The sequence below is a fragment of the Colletotrichum siamense genome (assembly GCF_013390195.1).
Source record: "Colletotrichum siamense strain Cg363 chromosome Unknown KSG_Cg363_contig01, whole genome shotgun sequence".
Lineage (NCBI taxonomy): Eukaryota > Fungi > Ascomycota > Sordariomycetes > Glomerellales > Glomerellaceae > Colletotrichum > Colletotrichum siamense.
Window position 1 is genome coordinate 3621828 of NW_023501014.1, and position 16543 is coordinate 3638370.

Consider the following 16543-nt stretch of genomic DNA (forward strand, 5'->3'; position numbering starts at 1 on the left):
AGACTGATAGACTAGAGAAACTAGATTGCCTGATATCAAGAGTCGAGTACAGACATTTCAACCGGGTCGTAGCAAACTCTTTATATACTGCTTCTCCGCAGCATACACACCCCTTCACCATATCAAACTTAGAATACCAACGATGGCCCTCTGCACTCTCGCAAAACGTCAATGTCACAGGCTGTTTACCATTTCCCCGCCATCCATTCGCCAAAGGAACCCGGCCGGCGGACTGTGCCCGAGTCAAGTCAAGGCACAGACGAACCCGACAGGACCCTAAGCCTCATACCGCAGGACCGCAGGACCGCAGCGGCATCGACTTGCCGGGTATCCTTTCGCGACTCCAACGCCCCCCGGGGCCCATCCGGACGCCGTCATGCATGATACGAACACTCTTGGGTCCCTTTCTTTTCTCATATCATCTCGCAGATGCCATGGAGGCGTGGAGCTACTCCGCGGACGAATCTAGAGTTTTCCTGCTCCTTTCCCACTTGGTGATAGGCCCGTCGATCGAGCAACGCCGCTCCCACACCGTGGGCGGGAGAGTGCCCATGACGCGCGGCGGGCCGTTGAGACGATTTGGCCCGCCCGTCGTTCCTAGTCTCGACTCGGGATAGGTTCGCTTTCTCTTTTGCTCATTCTCTCATGGGCACTAGGCGCTAGGCGAGCAAAAAGGGGGGGTGCGGCTGTAAGAGAAGTCGGAAATGTGAGCTGTCGGTAGTCTCATCGTGCAGGGCAGAAACACGGGTAGGCGCAATCCTTCCCGTCGATTCCCACACACCCTCTATCCTTGTTTTTTACGGTCAGTGTGGTATTTGTCGTGCCTTGAGTTCATACAAGACATGTTCAAGGAATGGGCTGCGTTTCCTGAGATGGCAGCTCGGCTCCGAGGTTTTGGCGTGGAAGTGGATCACACACCCGCTTTGTGCGTGTAAGTCGTCTGGAGTGATGTCGTCGAAGTGGCGGGCACAGGGCGCATCAGGGCTGCTGCTTGGACTGGACCTAAGGCAGGCCCCCAGGGGGTGCCGTGGGGAGCACGACAGCGGGTATTGGACTAGAACTGGCCGGGGGAACGTGAGGTAGGTTTCTTTCGATGGTGGCGGCGACGGATATGCAAGACGCTACAGCAGGCCGTTCTTTTCCTCGTTTTTCGCAGCACCGGTCAACGTCGGTCGAAAAGGGGACCTCCCGGTTTGTCATCACCTCTGGCAATGAGCGACAATTCTTGGGCGTGCTTGCATTTGACAGGGTGACACGGCAGCAGAGACCGTTGCAGCGAAGAGCAGAGCGTGCACGCTGCACGCAATGTTCAGAAAAGTGTCTCAGAGGGCGCTGCAGCGGGCCGGTGATGGCCCCCGCGGACCCGAAAGTCCGCGCATCCTTGGCGCCCTTGGCCGTGCCCTCCCGGTCTGGCACCCGACGTTGCGGACTTTTGGTGGGGTTCAGACGGGGTTCTTAGAGAGAGATTTGGCGCTAAATCCTGCCGAAGACCTAGCCATCCCCCCGACTTTTTGGGAGTTTTGCCTTCTCTCTGAACTCGGCCGTTATGGTCCGGCGTTATGTTGCTGCGCCGCACCATCACGGCGCCGGCGCCGCGTGTGTTGGTTTGTTGGTCGTTGGTTCACGGTGGATGCGGACGTCCCGGGTACTCGGGATGGCAGCTGACTACGATGCGATGAACGTGATCGCCGTCTCTGCGATTCAGTCTGAACGCAAACTGACATTTGTGACGTTCGGGCGATGACACGGGGTTTGGGTTGAGTTTTTGGTGGTGTGGTGGAAGCCAGCCCTCCCTCCCTCCTGTCTGCCAACTTGCGCACAGGCTCGGCAGCATTTTCTCTGATTCGCTTCAATGGGCATTGCTGATCAAAGTACAGACGCATCCATTGTGATTATTGTCCGCCAAAGCCTCAAGTTACCTCTTTTTGAGAGGTCATCCGAAGTCGAGAGTTTTCGATGCTCGCCCTCTTCCGCGTTACCTCCGCACCATCTCCGCGTTAGGTTTCCCGCGGCCGGCGCGGCGAGGCAAGGTGTGTCGCGTGGATCGAACAGCCCTTTCGACCAAAAATGCAAAGCTCGGGTTATGACGCGGAAGGAGGTGATGTGGCGGCAGGGACCGTATTCGGGAGAGTTCTACCGAAAGGGAGGCATCGTGGGGAGGCATCATGTGGACTATCCGACGCGGATCACGACCACCAATCCAGATGACGCCGTTTGCAAACCCAAGAGCTGGCGTCGACGATTGCCTGCTTTCTATTTGCGCTCAGCCGGCAGCCTTCCAATACAACCATGCTGGCGATGACGAAAGGGGACAAGGCGCCGGTTCACTTGCCTCTTGAGACTTTCCCCCTCGATCGACGTTTTGACGCGGGTTGGGCCAATTTATTGACGCACGCATCTCCGTGATGCAGACCCTTTAAGGCACGTCTGGGTAGGAATTGCTTCCCATAAAGATGCAAGGCCACGTCAAAATATTGCGGCAAAATTAACAACCAGACAAGATCACCGTCAAGCGAATTGGAGTCCAGAGACAGAACTAGACCGGTGATCGCCAATCTCGCATCGGCACTGGTAGGTTGTTTACCTGCAAGTAAGCCAATCCGCAGGAGTATATCGCTGATTGAAGCAATCGGAGTCAATCCAACTCGTAGAGAATGGTATGATTATGGCGACTCGCATTCGTCCTTGAACATGCTCACTGTGACTATATTCCTGGCATCACATGTGGATTTGTCCGCAAGCAACAACAGACAAGACAGAATTTACTCAATAAAGAGTGTGACCAACGTACACAATATGGAAAGTCGGCTTGAGCCTCCGACCTTTGCACTATTGTTCCGACTGGTGAACCCCGACATTATGGCTCAAAAGGGCAAGGAAACTCACCGGAACCGGCAGGTCAAGCCGAGGGGTCCGAGATCGGGCCACGGGGACAGGGGTCCGACCGGCGCCCCGCAGCATGCAAATCCTCGGAGAGGGACCGGCTTACTTCGGTCCACCCGTTTACACATCCTCAGACCATATTCAACAACACTCATTTTACTTCTTTGCAGCGCCCAAACTCTCTTCTTCAACTTGTATTTTCACTCTCAAGGCGAGAGTTCTCCAAAAACTCACTAGCGAACGCCCATCCCCAGAAATCGCAGACAACAAACCCCCGCCCCCACCATGGCTTTCACAGTCCTGTCCGACGAGGACGTAAAACAGCTCTTCCAGAACTTCGGCCCCGACGACGTCGCCCACATGTCGGACGTCCTCACGGACGCCTTCCTCTCCTACTCCGTCGGCCAAGAAGCACAATACCAGCCGCACCGCGCCGCCGTCGTCCGCCCGGACGGCACCACCGGCCTCTTCATGCCCGCGACCATGGAGGGCGGCATGTCCGTCAAGGTCGTCGGCCTGCCGCCACCGCACGCCGCGGCCAGCGGCCTGCGCTGCGTGCTCACCGTGTGCGACGGCACCGGCCGCGCCGTCGGCGTGATCAACGCCGAGGAGCTGACCGCCTTCCGCACGTCGCTGGGCTCCATCCTGCTGTACCGCTACCGCCAGGCGACGGAGAAGATTGTGGTTTTTGGCGCGGGGAAGCAGGCGCTGTGGCATCTGCGTCTGGCGCTCGTGCTGCGCGGGGCGGATGTGAAGAGCGTTACGATTGTGAATCGGTCGGAGGGCCGCGCGCGCGAGCTGATTGAGCGGTTGCGGCAGATGGGTGCCGCGAGTGGTGTTGGGGACTGCGCGGGGGTGGAGTTCTCGGTCATCGAGGCCGCGCCGGGGACGACCCCCGCCGATGAGAGCGGTCTTCGGGCTGCGGTTGAGGAGAGCGATGTGATTTTCTGCACGACGCCCTCGACCGAGCGGCTGTTCCCCGCGGAGTGGCTCACGTCGGAGCGCGCGACGGCCAAGACGCGGTATGTCGCCGCCATCGGGTCGTACAAGCTCAACATGAAGGAGATCGACCCCGACTTCCTCCGAGCTGTCATCGACACGCCGCTGGGAGCGTATGCGCCGTCGCAGGGTGAGAAGAAGGATGGCGTGATCTTTGTGGACAGCCGGGAGGCGTGCTTCCTGGAGGCCGGCGAGCTTGTGGAGGCTAAGATTCCGGCGGAGAAGATTGTTGAGGTTGGCGAGTTCACGGACAGGCTGCGGAAAGCGGGAGAGGATGAGGCGAAGGGGCTGAAGGAGTGGCTTGCGAATGGGCTTGTTGTGTACAAGAGTGTTGGCATTGGAATCATGGATCTGTCGCTTGGAAAGGTTATTCTGGAGCTTGCTGGGAAGCACAAGGTCGGCACCACCTTGGCGAAGTTCTAGACGTCTAGCATTTAGAATAAGTATGCCTCGGATATAGAGAGGACTTGGAATTGTTCCACAGTGCTTCCACAATCATCTTGTGTTGTTCAGTATCTGGTCTATGGTATAAGAGCCGCTAGGAGGATACTGCTCAAGCAAAGAAGCAGTTGCCTATTTGGGGCCCGATCCGGTCCCGAAGTGGCCCCGCTTTTCCGGGCTCTCATGGCGGTGTCCTCCCGGCCGTTATCACCCGCCAAACTGCCGCAAATGGCACACTTCCAGCGCAAGATCGGCCGGCATGGGCCGAAAATTGCAGAACGAAATGAACAAGAGTTTCCCACGGGGCGTTGCACTCAGCCTTGGATAATGCAAAAATAACGAATCATACACTGAGTTAGAAACTTCTTTTACTACATGTGTTCTGCAGCGTGGAGCGCGGAGGACAGCTTGAAATGAGTGATAGGGTTGGATTAGGATTCCTTCAACTTGCACCCAAAGCCAGGGTCTAGGACGGTTTCTCTTCCAACACAGCTTGCCTGACACCCCAACCGATCACGCCCATGCATTCATTGGCAGCGGGGCCCAACGATGGCATGCTATGCATCAAGGATACCTGTCGCATATGCAACATTCATCACTTGTCCCCGGTCCAAAAGAGGGGATGAACTACAGGGCTTGAACAGCTCCCCAGAAGTAGATAAACTAGCCTTCCGCGTCGCTCTCAGTTCTCCTCTTTACAACATCGCCACAGCATAGTCTCGACGGCTGTTCCAAGTGTGTCCTACAACATCTCTCGCTGCTCAAAAGTCCAGTCCAATATGACCCAAACGTTCGCCACCATTCCAAACAAAAACGAAGAAGTTATTCTCGCCGCCGACGAGGTATGCGTGACGCCCCCAGCTTGAGTTGTCGCTAGTAGCTAATCAAGGCATCACAGCCAACGAATGACTCTGTATCAGAGCTCGGAGTGAGTGAAACCAGTGACTCTCACCGATGAAATAGATCCAGAGTGTAATTTTACAACGCCCTCTTTGACAGAGCATCACGTCTTCAAGCGCCAGTGTAAGCAGTTCCATCCTCGACTACCGCACCGAGAACGGCAGGACCTATCACCGGTACAAGGATGGAAGTAGGATTTCCCCACGCCCCTATCAAAGACGCCAGACCATTGAAAGTGCTCAGAATACAGTTACCCCAACGACGAGACGGAAAACGATCGCCTCGAGATGCAGCACAACCTCTTCCTCGTCACTTACGACAACAAGCTGGGAACAGCGCCACCCAACGACAAGAGTCTCGGAGTCAAGGTGAAGCGCGTTCTAGACGTCGGCACGGGGACTGGAGTATGGGCGATCGAGTTTGGAGATGAACATCCTGAAGCCGAGGTCGGCCGACATACAACCTTGTCCTCGGACGACATTTGGGAAAGCTAACCGACGATGAAGGTTCTCGGCATTGATTTGTCCGCCATTCAGCCAGATTTGTATGAGCCCACTGTTCTCTTTAAATTGGTTTTGTCAAATTAGTGTGAGGAGTATTAGCGGCTAACTGGAACACAGCGCTCCGCCGAACGTCAAGTTCGAGATTGACGATATTGAAGAACCTTGGACGTTCTCTCAGCCTTTCGATTACATCCACAGTCGAATAATAACCTCCAGCCTGTCGGAATAGCAAGTCTATCTACAGAGATACTACAAGTTAGTCCCTCCTTTCTGAGCCTCAACCCTAATAATCTCGTGCTTAGTCTCACAGCGGTCTCGCTCCCGGTGGCTACTTCGAGATGAACGAGATGGACTACCCTACTTCTGACGACGGCACCCTCCAAAAAGAACATGCTCTTCACAGATATCTCAACCTAGTCTTTAGCGCCCTCGAAAAGTCTGGGCGCGCCTTCCAAAGCATCCCAGCGCTAAGGGACATGATGGTCGACATCGGCTTCCGCGACGTGACGATGAAAAAGTACAAGTGGCCGACGAACCTATGGGCGAAGGATACGAAGCATAAGAAGATTAAAGCCTAGAACAACAAAAACCTAAATATAGGCGTCGAGGCGTGGGCTATGGCACTGTTTACCCGAATCCACGGGTGGACGCAGGAGGAGGTTCAAGTCTTCCTGGTTGATGTTCGAAAAGATCTATCTGATCGGAGGATTCATGCTTATTGGCCCATGTAAGCGTGATTTCCCGATACTTGTGAGTGTGTGTGGCTAACGAGTGGAAGATATTCTCTTTGGGGACGGAAGCCTACTGCGGAAGAGGCCAGTGAAGCTAGCAACTAAGGTCAGTCGCGTCGAAGAGGATGAGAAGATCTATGTCGAATATTTGCATAGATGAACGGAGGATTGATTTGGAGTTACATTGCCTTTACACAGCAGTCTCTTTCACGTGAATCTCAACAGGCACGCTCATATGCGTGATACCGGTTTCCTGGCCAGAAATCTCGAGACATCCTCCGCATTCCCTATACAGAAAATGCCACGAACGCCCTTTTGCGGTTGACCGGTCGCTGTGACGCTGGCCCACCAGAGACACCACGTTCAATACTTGTCCATAACAATACGAAGACCCCTGTTTACATAGTTGTTCGTCAATTTGGACACATTGAAACCTCGCCGATTGGCGTGGAGAAATCCGCTGCATTGCATGTTCTCCATCGGGCCGCCCGCGGATGCAGTACGAACCATCTAACAATTGGTAGTCATTGGTCGGATTCGGGGCCGGAAACAGGGCCTCGAGATGTTTGTTGGAAGGCTTCGTGCTGCATTGGGACAACCCCAGTCGTGAGTTGCAACTGAAGAACCAACAGACCATCAAAAACCGTTGGCTACTCGTCGCTTATGCATCGGCCGTCACAATTCATCGCAAACTTGCATGACCGTATCTAGCCAAGAAGAGGGGTAAAGAAAACTCAGGCGATGGTTACGAAGAGATAAAATGTCGCTCACGGAACAGATGTCTTCCATTACGGTTGCAACTGCAAGATCTTTTAGGGTCTCGAGAACCTCTTGACGAGAGTCGTTGCAAGAATGGCCGGTACAAGAAGCCCAAAGAGTCCGAAGAGCCCCCAGAAGTCCCCCGGGTCTTCTCCAGCGGCCGCAAGCCCTGCACATGTTGCACCCGAAACTGATGGCCTTATTGTCGCCGATGATGTATGATTTTGCTGTAACAATCTGAAATCAGGTTTGCTGACTTGTCCAGACGATTGATGATGGCGCTTCCTCAATTGGGGTAAGTCCTCGTCAAGAAGTAAAGAACTCTGATGCTGACTTCAACAGAGTCTTGCCTCTTCGACTACCAGCGTGAGCGGCTCGATCTTGGACTACAGACTTGAGAATGGCAGGACATATCATCGTTACAAGGATGGAAGTAAGACGGTCAATTTCATCGCATCAATCACAAGTGGTCCTAACAAATATAGAGTACAACTATCCAAACGACGACAGAGAGAATGAGAGGCTAGGTTGCTCATCCCCATCTTGACTCTGAGGTACACCGCATTAATGTTTCCAGATTTGCAACATCACATGTTCCTTCTCACCCACGACAACAAGTTAGGAACAGCCCCTCCTAATGAGAAAGGCGCCAAGGTGAAGCGGGCTCTAGATGTGGGCACAGGAACTGGGCTATGGGCCATTGAGTTCGGTGATGAACACCCCGAAGCCGAAGTAAGATTATAATTGTGCTCCAAGCGGGACTGTAACTAATTGGTGTCCAGGTCATTGGCGTAGATCTCTCAGCAGTTCAAGTTGACTTGTACGGTTTAGCTCTTAGAATACAGCTGAAACTTCGCTCTTAAGCTAATGCTGCATAGCGTACCGCCGAATGTTAGGTTTGAGATCGACGATATCGAAGAACCCTGGACCTTCTCAAAGCCGTTCGATTATATCCATAGCCGCATGATGACTTCGAGCATCGCGAACTGGCAGAGCTACCTCCAAAAGTGCTACAAGTAAGATCATCACTAAACCCAAGCGAGGTAGCTGTTTCTGATATATTGATACGCATAGCGGCTTGGAGCCTGGAGGCTACCTTGAACTGGACGAGTTCGACATCTTCCCAGATTGCGATGACGACACTTTCACAGGCGACCTCGCGATATCAAAAGCTCTCGGCCTCCTGGCAGAAGCCATGGCCAAAATTGGACGCGCTTTTCAGAGCGTCCCGGAATTGAGACAGATGATGGTCGACGTAGGGTTCGAGGATGTCCACTTCAAGCAGTACAAGTGGCCGATCAATACCTGGCCTAAAGATCCCAAGTACAAAGAGCTAGGCATGTGGGAGAACGAGAATCTCAACATGGGATTTGAAGGCTTTCTTATGGGGCCACTGACGAGAATTCTTGATTGGAGCCCAGCAGAAGTCCAGGTGCTCCTGATCGACTTGCGCAAAGATCTTAATAATAGGAACGTTCATGCATACTGGCCTGTGTAAGTTTCGGCTTTCGGGCTGTCTTGATTGTTACAATGACTTACAGATCTAGGTACTCACTTTGGGGCCGGAAGCCGACAGAAGAGGTTTCCAACTAAAGCTAGCCGCTGGTTCTACCTTAATCGTTGAATGAGGGATTCGTTGAACAGAACACGGTGATTATGATATGTGAACGACAAGAGATGGACAGGATATCAAAAGTTGGGCGTCGTTTCAGGGCAAGAGCTATTGCAGTACGGGCCATTGTGACAATGCAAGGGTATCTGTTCTATTTCATGACAACGAATTTGCAACGCGAAAAGCAGATAGCCTTGGGTCCACTCTTTTCTCGATGTCTTCTCACACGTTCTCGTCACAAGTCGCTTAATATACGTACTAGACGATGTTAGCTCGTTACAACTCAAGATAGGACTGGTATGGCTCACCTTGAAGTACTTGTTTTCGAAATCGGTCTGATCCAAAAGACCTCGTTCGTAAGCTTGCTGCTCATTCTCCGGCGACTCCGCGTGCTCAGTCTTCCGTGAGTGGTTGCGAGTCCACAGAAGAACCCAGATGCCTGCCAAACAAGCAATTTGCAGACCAACGCAGAAGATCATCATCGCGACGCCAAGGGTGTACCTAGGCGCCTGCTCCGTCTTGAAGAAGAAGGGGCCGATGAAATTTCCGACGCAGTATCCGATGAGCAGCATTGCGTTGGTGGTGATCTTCTTGGTATGTCCGGCGGTGTTAGCGGTTGCAACGGACATGGAGAGCGTCCAGGTGGCGGTGTAGGCAAAGGAGATCCAGAGACAGGCGAGGCGGCCGTAAGGGTTCGATTGGTCGATGAGCCAGAGTCCGAGGATGCCTGCGAGGAAGGGAACGAGGCAGGCAAGCATGATGGTGAGACGAGCGTTAGGGTAGTAGGAGGCGAAGAAGCTGGAAGAGGTTAGAAAGATGCAAGATACGATGGTTCAGTGGTAACATACCATGCCAAGGGGCAGAGAATCAGCTGAACTCCGCCGGAAGGCATCTGAATGAGGGTGGTCTGCAGAGTCGAGAAGCCCATGCCCTTGATAACAAGACCTTGGAACTGCTGGGGTTTAGTATCTGCTTACGTTCGAGAGCGCTTCCGACTTACAGTCGTCAAACCACCATTGGGCGAGTTACTGGCAACAGCAAAGAGGAACAACAGCCACGTCTTCAAGTCCCTCATCGCCTCCCAGAATTGCGGCCACTTGAACTCCTTGTTCTCAACACCAGTACCGTTCGTCTTGACACGGTTAACAACCATCGCTCTCTCCTTCTCGCTCAGGAATTTGGTCGTAAGAGGCGAGCCCGGTAGGAAGATCAGCATCAGCGCACCCCATGCAACAGTGATGGAGCCCCAGAACAGAAACAGAATCCGCCAGCTCGCAATCGATCCCGAGATGTGTCCGAGGCCAAATGAGACGATGCCGGCGGCGATGTATCCCAACCCGGCAGATCCAATCCAGATTCCCATGCGCAGGGGCTGTCCCTTGCGCTCGTAGTACATGGAGAATAGGATCATCGTGGTCGGATTGGCTGACGCCTCGAACATGCCGAGGAAGAATCTCGTTGCCGCGAGTCCGGGGAAGCTATGCACGGCGCCGTGGCACATGAGGACCGCGCCCCAGAGGACGACGGTCGCGGCGAAGAAGGTGCCAACAGGGAGCTTTTGCAGAAGAACGTTTGTCGGAAATTCCCAGAAAAGGTAGCCAAGATACAGCACGGCGCCAGCCCACGAGAACTCTGAGCCCGTGAGACCGATATCCTCACGGACACCAAAGACGGCGGCATAGCTGAGCGTGGTGCGGTCGATGGATTGCAGGGCGTACGTGATGCAAAGCAGGGGCATCAGCCGGAAGTCGATCTTGCGGAGGAGAGCCGAGTACTCCTGGGGGTCGACGATCTCGCCCTCCGCGGTGTCGAGGAGGTCGAGGGCCTTGGACGGCTCATCAGCCATCAACTCTTTCTTTGTCGCCATGTTTGCTCTCCTCGAGATCCTGGGTGAGATGTAAGCGAAGGCGGTTGCGGCGCGAGTCGGCCGTCTTGGGCGTCGTTCAAGGAATGTATGACTTTATACGGACGTCGGCAGTGTAAGTGCCAGTCCGGAGCTGCCCCGCATTATTCGTACAATAGAACGGTCAGGGAACATGCGAGATGGATTTGATAAGAGTGGTGGGAATGACTAGGTTCGTCGGTGTTTATTCCGCGGGAAACTCTTATCGCCGGTTGAGCTCAACCGCGGAGGTGAACAACTACCCCGCGCTCAACGTCGCAACAGGGTGCCGAGTTGCGAGTTGAGATTGTTTGTCGGAGCAATAGAGAGACGGTTTCAAGGCCAATTGAGACAACCACGGTGTTATTGGCTCGACACAAACACAGTAAACTGATGCCATGGTTGGGTATTCTGCGGCACCCCCAATTCATTTGCACAACCAGATATAATTCATTTGAAAGATGTTCAAAAGTCGCTACGATGAATAGTTACTGAGGTAAAGTACGAGTTTCTAGGATCGAACTTGATTGGGTGACGTTGAGGCCAGCTTCTGGTATGGTCATTGCTCGCAACACAATTGGTGATGTTACGAATAGCATCATGACACGAAGTATAAGTTGCGAAAATCATGGCGAACGTTATAAGACGATTGATTTTACATATTAAATGTCGGAAGTTGACAGTTTTCATGAATATTTTCCGCAATTTCTCATGTTTGACAATGGATGGTGATTACTGTTTATCGCCATCATCATCAAGATACAAACCCTCGTCTGGAGGAGGGACGCCGTACCAATCCCCTCCCGAATCCTCATCGTAATCAACCTTCATCTGATAGTATCCATCATACTTCCACCATTCTCTTCCCTCCCAAACATCCTCAACCGGCAAGACACCCTCCGCCTTCATCTCGTCTCTCACCTTCTCAACCCCACGCCATACCCGAAGGATGTTCTCTCCAGCAACCTTGGCCAGCTGTTCCTCCGTTGCGCCTCGGTCCAAGATGGCTTTCAAAAGCGCTGGGTAACACTTAACATCTTCCAGCCCAGGAATCACTGACGCAATGCCATCAAAGTCGGATCCGAGGCCGACGTGGTCCCATCCGATGCGCTCGGCAATGTAGAACAAGTGATCGAGGACCATCTCCATCTTGGCATCCTTTCGGCGGGTGGCGACGTGCTCCGGCACGAAGGTTACCATGACGATGCCGCCGTTTGCGGGGACCATGTCGAGGATGTGGTCGGGGACGTTGCGCGCACAGTCGAACACGCCCTTGACGTTGGAGTGGGAGAACATGATTGGTGCGCGGGAGAGCTCGAGGACTTGCTTGGCGCAGTCTTCTGAGACGTGGGAGATGTCCACGATCATGCCTGTGTGAAGTTAGACATGGTGCTTGAGTCTGAAGTTGATGACGACGTACCTAGTCTGTTCATCTCAACGAGGGCTGAGCGACCTAATCTGGATAGTCCACCGTGGACTGGTCCGACTTTCGAAGTGCTCGAATCTGCGAAGGCGTTGTTGCAAACATGGGTGAGTGTACACTAGAGACTCAACGTCAGCCATGTCAGATACCATGCCATGTCTCTCATTACTCACATATCGAACTCCGAGGCGATAGAAAGCGCGAATGATGCCGATGCTGTTTCCAGCCATGTGCAACCTATTCAATCTAATTAATATCCCAAGTAACGACTTACACGGGCTCAAAGATGCATACCCCTCAATGCCAATCGAACACGCGATCCGCCCAGACTCGTAAATCTTCTTTACCTCATTCGGACCGTTCACCAGTTCGAATGTCTCTGGATACGACTCGACTAGGCGCAGCGTGAGATCGATCTGCTCAATAGCGTCGCGCGCCATGGTCGAGTACTCTGCCGTCGAGAAGTTCTCCGCGGACCGCAGGCAGGGAACGCAGACGGACCAGAACTGGCCGCCGACAGCACCTTCAATACGTGTTAGTAAAAGCCCAAGGTGTCACGACTACAAGTGTGTAGAGCAACTCACCTTCCCTCAAACGAGGGATGTCCGTCATTCCCCTCTGGAAGCCATTCGCAAAGTCGAATTTGGGGTTGTTGTGGATCTTGCCCTTGAAACAGCAACGCGGCTGTTGTGGAAGATCATTGTGGCCATCAATGAGAGGTGTCTTCAGAAGTACTCGCTTCACCCGTTCATCGATGTCAAGCTGTTGATACGGGTGTGGTGAAGCCATCATGAGATGCCCGCTGTTATTTTACTTGGCTTGTGGATGATGTATGCTCTGATCAATCAAAAGGGCATTAGAAGGTCTTTTAGATGATGACCTCGCATGATTGGCATCGTTGATGATACCAGCGCGTTGGTGAGGGGTCCTCCGTGGTTACCAGGTTCCCCTCGGTCAACGATGTGGTGGGGTTCTCGGCCGTTTCCCGCGCAAAAAGGAGCGACCCCATAGATATCGCCCTGCATCCTGATTTGGCCGTGATCCATCTCAACTTCGGATGACATGTTCCTGGGTTGGCCCTGGAACCCCCGCATGTTCGGCTCTTGATAAGACTGCGCATGATCCTGGGTGATTTACAGGAGAGAACCTCCGAGTCCCAGCGATCTGGTTGCATGCGTTCACGCATGGTGCCATTGTCTTGGTAAGCCTCAAAGTTAGTACAAGCTACGGGCTGATAAGTGAGTTTCGGCTCCGAGGGAAGTTCATCATTCAAGACTGTCTTTCCCTCGGCGCGTGGAGCGGTGCTTAGTTGAGTTGGCTTGGCCGATGAGAGCGCAACTCTATGAATCAGGTGGTGATGGCTTCATATAAGTTGTGTGTTATTGACAATTGCGAGTTCATGAGCAAATTGAGATGAAATGGTAAGTAAACACATAAGAATGATCCCCAGTCATTAAGTCATAATTGTGAAGCATGCTGGCGTGGGCTCCCATGCGCATCGCTTGACAATCTCTCATCATGGGCGGCTCATACCATCAAATGAGCGCACCCGGGTATCCGTGGAAATTTCCACGATGCATGCAACCAATTCAACGCCGTATGCCCGGTGCCCGCCAATCAAAAAAAGATCCATCGTACATTTTTCGTCCCACTAGTTAAAAAAACACACGGCAAGAAATCAACAGCCGCCCATGACTTCGTCGCCATCATGACTATGCGCAGCGCCTCGTTTGGCGCCAGCAGGCTTCTTGTTAGTCGCCCTGCGGTTCAGCACCTTCATCTCAGGGTCCACAACGAGGATTTTGAGGCGCTCGTCAATGGAAGCAATACCGGCGACGATGCTCTGGTCTAAGAACGGCGTGTAAGTCATGACTGTACGTATAAGTGAGAAGCAAGGTCTATAGGAAGACTTACAGAAGGTATCACGCAGGCTCAGGGCATGGTTGAAAGTCCCGACAAGGTCATGACGTTGAGCGTCATTAGGCAGCCAGGCAGACTCAATCTCGTCCAAGGACTTGAGCGCAGCTTTGGTCCGGAACAATGTCGCGTAGAAGACTGCGACCGCGTTGAAGAGGGCCTCGGCGTTGTTGCGCCAGGGCCGGACGTTGCGGAGCAGGTCCCGGTACACGAACATGAGTTGCCAGAGAGCGGCCCATACCGCAGGTTTGTCTTGGTCGGAGATCTTGGGTGTCTTGAGGTACTTGTCAAGTTCACTGAGGATGTCCCTCTCTGAAGATTCGAGGGCCGCTCGAGCGACGCCTCTCAGCTCCGCTTGGGCTGGGAGAGGTAATTCCTCAACGCCTTTGCCGTTTGGCTGGACGAAGAAGAGGGTTTGCGCCCTGCAAATCTTGTAGGCGGATTTGAAGATGTGAACTTTCTCGAGAAGTGAGAACTAGGAGAAGGTCAGACATGATGAGACAGGAGCGCGGCAGTCGGGTTGATGTCTTACTTGAGGACGCTGACGGGCATAGCCCAATCTGACGTATGCCCTGATGAGACACTCAATACCACCTTCAAAGGTGCTGAAGTCCTCGGGCGACAAGGATCGCTCGGTCCATTCAAGCTGATGGTCTTGAAGCAACGCTGGATTGAAGTCCGACTTCGAAAAAGTGCATCCGACATGGGTGATGGTGTCCGTACCCACTGTCTTGTAAGTGTAGTTCCTTAGGCAGGCTGGGAGTGAAGCGCCGGTGCAGCTCCGGTCCAAGAAAATCTGACCCTTAAAGACATGAGCATCAAACTCTGGTCGCGCAGAACGAAGTATTTCCTTGACGACATCGTCATTCTTGTGAGTTAAGCCGGCAACTAGGGTATGTCAGCATTCCAGCGCCATAGGTGTGTTCCGAAGGTGGGGGTTAGTTGGGGGTTGCCTCACATCTCCTTGATGAGCACTCGCGAGCCACCGTTGCAAAGTCTTTGCGATTACAGCAGATGTCAGAGGCTTTTGGGCATGTCTTGGTACAAGTCGCACAAATGCCCGAGGTTGTACATGAGACTCTCTGCAAGCGACACCTCATACACGCGCCCGCATCTCGTACGCTGTTGACCTTGCTGACGTCTGGAATGAAGCGGGACCTGGCGGGTTTGGCATGACCGGCGATATCAAGCTTGGTCGGTCTGGGAAGATCCTCTTCGCCAAGTTGGGGGGTTGTCAACTTGTCGTCGAAGCGTCGGAGGCCATGGAGGTCTTCGTCGGAACCCCTGACGGGATGGTCAAGAAGGACTTCAAAGCGCGGGGAGCTTCCTGGTGGAGGGTCCGGAGTGGCAGCCGAAGACGTCTCGGAAGGGGTCCTTTGGGAACGTTGCGAAGGAGGGGAGGCGGAGAGCATGGTGAGCGATGGACGACTTTCCTTAGAGGAAGAGGGGGACGAGGTGGATTCGCCGTCACAGTCCTGGAAATAGACGGCGTCATCAAAGAAGGTAGGGAAGGGTTCTGGGCTGCTCCATCTCGCCTGTTGGCCCAGGAACTTGTAAATATCTTGTGGTGAGTGAGCCATCTTCGGTGATATATGTGTTTCTTAGTGGATAGGGCAATGAGACCCAGTAATTTGACATGGGTTTGGAGGAAGTTTGCAGATGCAAAGAGACCCCGGGTGTATGTACGTGATGATAATTGTGAGTTGTTCAGGAGGGGTTTGGCAGGTATCGCAACCCGATGCTTGGAAATTATACACTCCTCCCGTGAGGCTCTAACACCCCCTTCAACATCGCAGCTGCACTTACATGTCGAGATTCGGTGAACAACTGGGATTCTATTGGTCAATGGCAAAGAATCCACATAGATCCGTACCAATCATATACCCTACATACACCGAGAATATCATAAACTCGCGTTCGAGGTCCAGTATCGCATGTGCCCGGGTTTAGGTAAGCAACGATTCTCAGCTCAAGCTTACCTTGGTGTCTCGGGTCCCCGGTCTGTATCCGGAGACGAGAGATCCTTCTGCAACCCACTTGGGTCGACTAGATCTCACACCTCTTGACATTATGGCTGTGAAACGGGTCAAGCAGGGGCTCGTCAGGGTATTTAAACCAGCTCATGCCCAGGTCTACAGACACGGTTCCCTAGATTAACAAACTCAAACACCAGTCCTCATTCTTGGGCGTCAAATCTTGACCTGAGAGAGACATGTGATGCGTGTGCAGCAGCGCAGGTGACCTCGATGTCTCTGGCATGGACAACGGGTGAGAGGTATGAAGTTTGATGGCCACTTTTCGATTGCCCAAACTCAAAGACTCGAGCCTCGTTGTGCAACCTGGAGTTTGGCCGACGGACCGCTGCAGCGCTGCATCCATGTCCATGGCGGGAGTTGGCTCCATGAGCCCAATATTTGTTGAGATCCCTTGCCCATCCTGTCGTCAGCCGTCCTTGGGGGTTTCTCCGCCGTTTGCCGTAGTAGTTGAACCCAC

At 53.3% G+C, this 16543-nt stretch overlaps 6 protein-coding genes across 6 annotated transcripts; 3 read left to right on the forward strand and 3 right to left on the reverse strand.

The window, feature by feature from the left end:
• Positions 1-3168: 3168 nt before the first annotated feature.
• CGCS363_v000939 (Uncharacterized protein) lies at positions 3169-4305 on the forward strand (the record flags this gene model as incomplete). Its single annotated transcript, XM_036632788.1, has 1 exon — positions 3169-4305. The coding sequence occupies one exon, from the start codon at positions 3169-3171 to the stop codon at positions 4303-4305; it is 1137 nt and encodes a 378-aa protein (XP_036501205.1).
• A 797-nt stretch (positions 4306-5102) lies between these two features.
• CGCS363_v000940 (Secondary metabolism regulator LAE1) lies at positions 5103-6304 on the forward strand (the record flags this gene model as incomplete). Its single annotated transcript, XM_036632789.1, has 7 exons — positions 5103-5165; positions 5222-5251; positions 5323-5413; positions 5467-5669; positions 5730-5767; positions 5844-5945; positions 6037-6304. The coding sequence occupies 7 exons, from the start codon at positions 5103-5105 to the stop codon at positions 6302-6304; spliced, it is 795 nt and encodes a 264-aa protein (XP_036502252.1).
• A 1005-nt stretch (positions 6305-7309) lies between these two features.
• CGCS363_v000941 (Secondary metabolism regulator LAE1) lies at positions 7310-8809 on the forward strand (the record flags this gene model as incomplete). The annotated part of the gene is made up of 9 exons (XM_036632790.1): positions 7310-7432; positions 7482-7511; positions 7559-7649; positions 7702-7743; positions 7794-7948; positions 7999-8036; positions 8095-8232; positions 8291-8710; positions 8764-8809. 9 exons carry the CDS (start codon positions 7310-7312, stop codon positions 8807-8809), a joined length of 1083 nt encoding a protein of 360 aa, XP_036502251.1.
• A 265-nt stretch (positions 8810-9074) lies between these two features.
• On the reverse strand, positions 9075-10695 carry CGCS363_v000942 (putative transporter; the record flags this gene model as incomplete). The annotated part of the gene is made up of 4 exons (XM_036632791.1): positions 9075-9086; positions 9137-9626; positions 9677-9780; positions 9829-10695. 4 exons carry the CDS (start codon positions 10693-10695, stop codon positions 9075-9077), a joined length of 1473 nt encoding a protein of 490 aa, XP_036502250.1.
• A 747-nt stretch (positions 10696-11442) lies between these two features.
• Positions 11443-12922, reverse strand: CGCS363_v000943 (putative dipeptidase; the record flags this gene model as incomplete). The annotated part of the gene is made up of 5 exons (XM_036632792.1): positions 11443-12080; positions 12131-12251; positions 12307-12370; positions 12428-12656; positions 12718-12922. The coding sequence occupies 5 exons, from the start codon at positions 12920-12922 to the stop codon at positions 11443-11445; spliced, it is 1257 nt and encodes a 418-aa protein (XP_036502249.1).
• Positions 12923-13811: 889 nt separating this feature from the next.
• On the reverse strand, positions 13812-15630 carry CGCS363_v000944 (uncharacterized protein; the record flags this gene model as incomplete). Its single annotated transcript, XM_036632793.1, has 4 exons — positions 13812-13981; positions 14048-14525; positions 14583-14938; positions 15153-15630. 4 exons carry the CDS (start codon positions 15628-15630, stop codon positions 13812-13814), a joined length of 1482 nt encoding a protein of 493 aa, XP_036502256.1.
• Positions 15631-16543: the final 913 nt, after the last annotated feature.